Source organism: Monodelphis domestica, chromosome 7 (assembly GCF_027887165.1).
Source record: "Monodelphis domestica isolate mMonDom1 chromosome 7, mMonDom1.pri, whole genome shotgun sequence".
In the NCBI taxonomy this organism is placed as follows: Eukaryota; Metazoa; Chordata; class Mammalia; order Didelphimorphia; family Didelphidae; genus Monodelphis; species Monodelphis domestica.
Genome location: NC_077233.1, coordinates 265084594 through 265087112, shown reverse-complemented (window position 1 = coordinate 265087112; position 2519 = coordinate 265084594). Strand labels below are relative to the sequence as shown.

Below are 2519 nucleotides of genomic sequence, written 5' to 3'. Positions count from 1 at the left end.
TTGTAATCCCCAATTTCATCTGATCCTCTTCCTTAATTTTCCTTCCCCATCTCCATCTCTCTCTGTCTTTATCTTCACAGGACAGCTAATTTTGGGACTTACCTGGGAATACAATGGGCTGCAGTGAGTAGCCAGCTATGAGAGATTAGAGTGGCACCACAGATGTGCTGTTTAAATCGTCTGAGGCTGGCATGCCAGGGCCATTTGCCCTCCCTGGCATTTTCACCCCCAATCACCCGGAGAGAAAGAGGAGGTCGGCCACAGACTAGAAGAGTATGGAGGAAAGTAGTGGAGAGGAGTTATGACAGTTCTCAGATGTTTCAACATTCAGCACCAAATACATACAGAATCTAAATATATTCTTGCCCATGCTTGATAGCACCCCTCCAGAATCTAAATGACCCCCTTTCCCCTCTTCTCTTTCAGCAAAATTCTGTCCTATTAACCCAAAGACTCTCTTCTAAAAATCCAAATCGTCCTGCTCTCTATTTTTTCCTCTTATCCATAGATTCCTTCCCCAAATCTAGGCACACCGCTTTACCTAAATTCCAGGGGGACTTCTGTTCTCCTTTGATGACTGTAGGAATAGAAGAGCCATTGTGAGTTCTAGTACCCAGATGAGGGGAAGCAGTCACTAAAAGGCTCATTGTCCCTGTGAAGGAGAAAATATCATGAAACTCATCTCTTCCCCACATTCTCCCTCCCACTCGATTGTTCACCCTTTTGGTGGGAGCTGAAACCATTAACTACAATTCTGACTACTGGACCTGGGAAAGACATAGCCTCCAAGGAGATAATATTCAAGATTGGAGAAACTGGTAGGAGGGGGAAATAGGAGAACAGCAAGGGTTCCAAAGAGGGAGGGAGAAAGGACTGGCTCTGAAGAGAAAGGGCTTCTGGTGCTAAATAAAGGAGATGGAGCTATGAACACTCACCCAGGACTACTCCCAGAGATGCTCTCCACTGATCCTTCATTCTTTGTTATTCTCTAAGACTAGCTTGCTAAGATCAGGGCTCTTAAGATGTAGCCTAATTTGGGCCCTCCCTATGGGCACACCTTAACAAGGCCCCACCTTCTGGTCTTTTTCCCTTTTTCCACTTATCACTTTACCACCATCATTCTCTGGGGCCAAGAGTACCTTTGTACCTGTAAGATGCTCCACTGATTCCTGGTCACTTCCAGGGACCTTTTCACTGGGGACTGGAAAGAGAAACAAAGATTTTGGAAAGGGAAGGGAATGTGATAGCCTGGGATGAGTGGAGAGATTTAGGACTTGGGAGCCCCCATACCTGGACTTTGGGAAGGAGCTAGATTTGAGGGGAGTTAGGTGAGGTTTAGGGAGTTTGGGTCTTGGAAAAGTTAATTCCATAAATTGACAAATCAAAAGGCACTAACTTAAAGAAAAATAATGTTTCAACCCAACAAATTATTTAATTTTTTAAAAAGTCAATGCCTGCTGATTTTTCTTTTTTTCTTTTCTTTATTTTTCCTGCTGATTTTTCAATCTTTGTAACCGGCACCCAGACCATAACAGCCACCAGACACTCAATCTTTTGAGGAAATATTTTTGGTATCTGGGGCCAGTAATTTCAAAAGTGAACATCAGCCAAGTAAGGGTCAGAGGTCAGAAGGGGAATTAGTCAAATGCCAGATCAGCAAGGGAAAGGAAGTATGGAGAGTTAAAAACCCTTGGCAACTGGAACCTGGGAGGGGAAGGCAGTTCTCTTGGGGAGACAATGGGTTTGGATTTGGGGAAGGAAGATCATACAGGGTGGGGTGACTTGTGATTTAATCTTTTAAAGCAGGAAGAGGAAATTCTCCCATTACTATTGAATCAGTATTTGCCTCTCCCTAACGACACATTCCTCTAAAGATATAACATGATTTCCTGGTTGTGCTGGACATTTGTGGAAGGGGGGAAAATAGTGAGTTTTGTATGATCCTCACATTTGGCCCCTAGGCTTCATGCAGAATCCAAACACTATTTTCCTAAGTCTCTGCCTTGATGCCCCCAATCTATTTTTCCTAAAATCAATGCATGTAGCTTAGAGCTACAGTTGGAAGACTTCAGAGGCCAACTCTACAACAAATGAGGAAATTAAGGCTCAGAGAGATTGAGTGGATAGTGAACATCAGAGGCTTCTTCTCTGGGCCTCAGTTTCCTCATGTTTGAAGTGAGAGTTGTTGGACTAGATGATCTCCAATGTCCTTTTCAGCTCTAATGAGCCTTATTGTTCAGTCATGTCTTAATTCTTGACCCATTGAGAGTTTTCTTGGCAAAGATACTGGAGTGGTTTGCCATTTTTCTTCTCCGGATCATTTTACATATGAGCAAACTGAGGCAAACAGATTTAAGTGACTTACCCAACGTCAAATAGCTAGTGTCACTTGATTTGAACTCAGGAAGATGAGTCTTAGCTGCCCATCTGTGATCTTGTCATTCTTTTCCTCTCTCCCAAAACCAAGTTACACCCCAGAATCCAGTGGCCATCCTCGCTGGTTCCTGGCTCCTTACTCC

At 43.6% G+C, this 2519-nt stretch overlaps 1 protein-coding gene across 1 annotated transcript in view; it reads right to left on the bottom strand.

Annotated features, from left to right (window-relative positions):
• The window catches only part of LOC130455604 (serine protease 33-like), a 2583-nt gene extending 1936 nt beyond the window's left edge, over positions 1-647 (bottom strand). Inside the window, exons 1-2 of the mRNA XM_056806316.1 lie at positions 542-647; positions 103-265 (exon numbers count right to left, since the gene is read on the bottom strand). Of these exons, the coding sequence (XP_056662294.1) occupies positions 103-265; positions 542-647 (269 nt within the window). The remainder of the gene's footprint in view (positions 1-102; positions 266-541) is intronic.
• Positions 648-2519: the final 1872 nt, after the last annotated feature.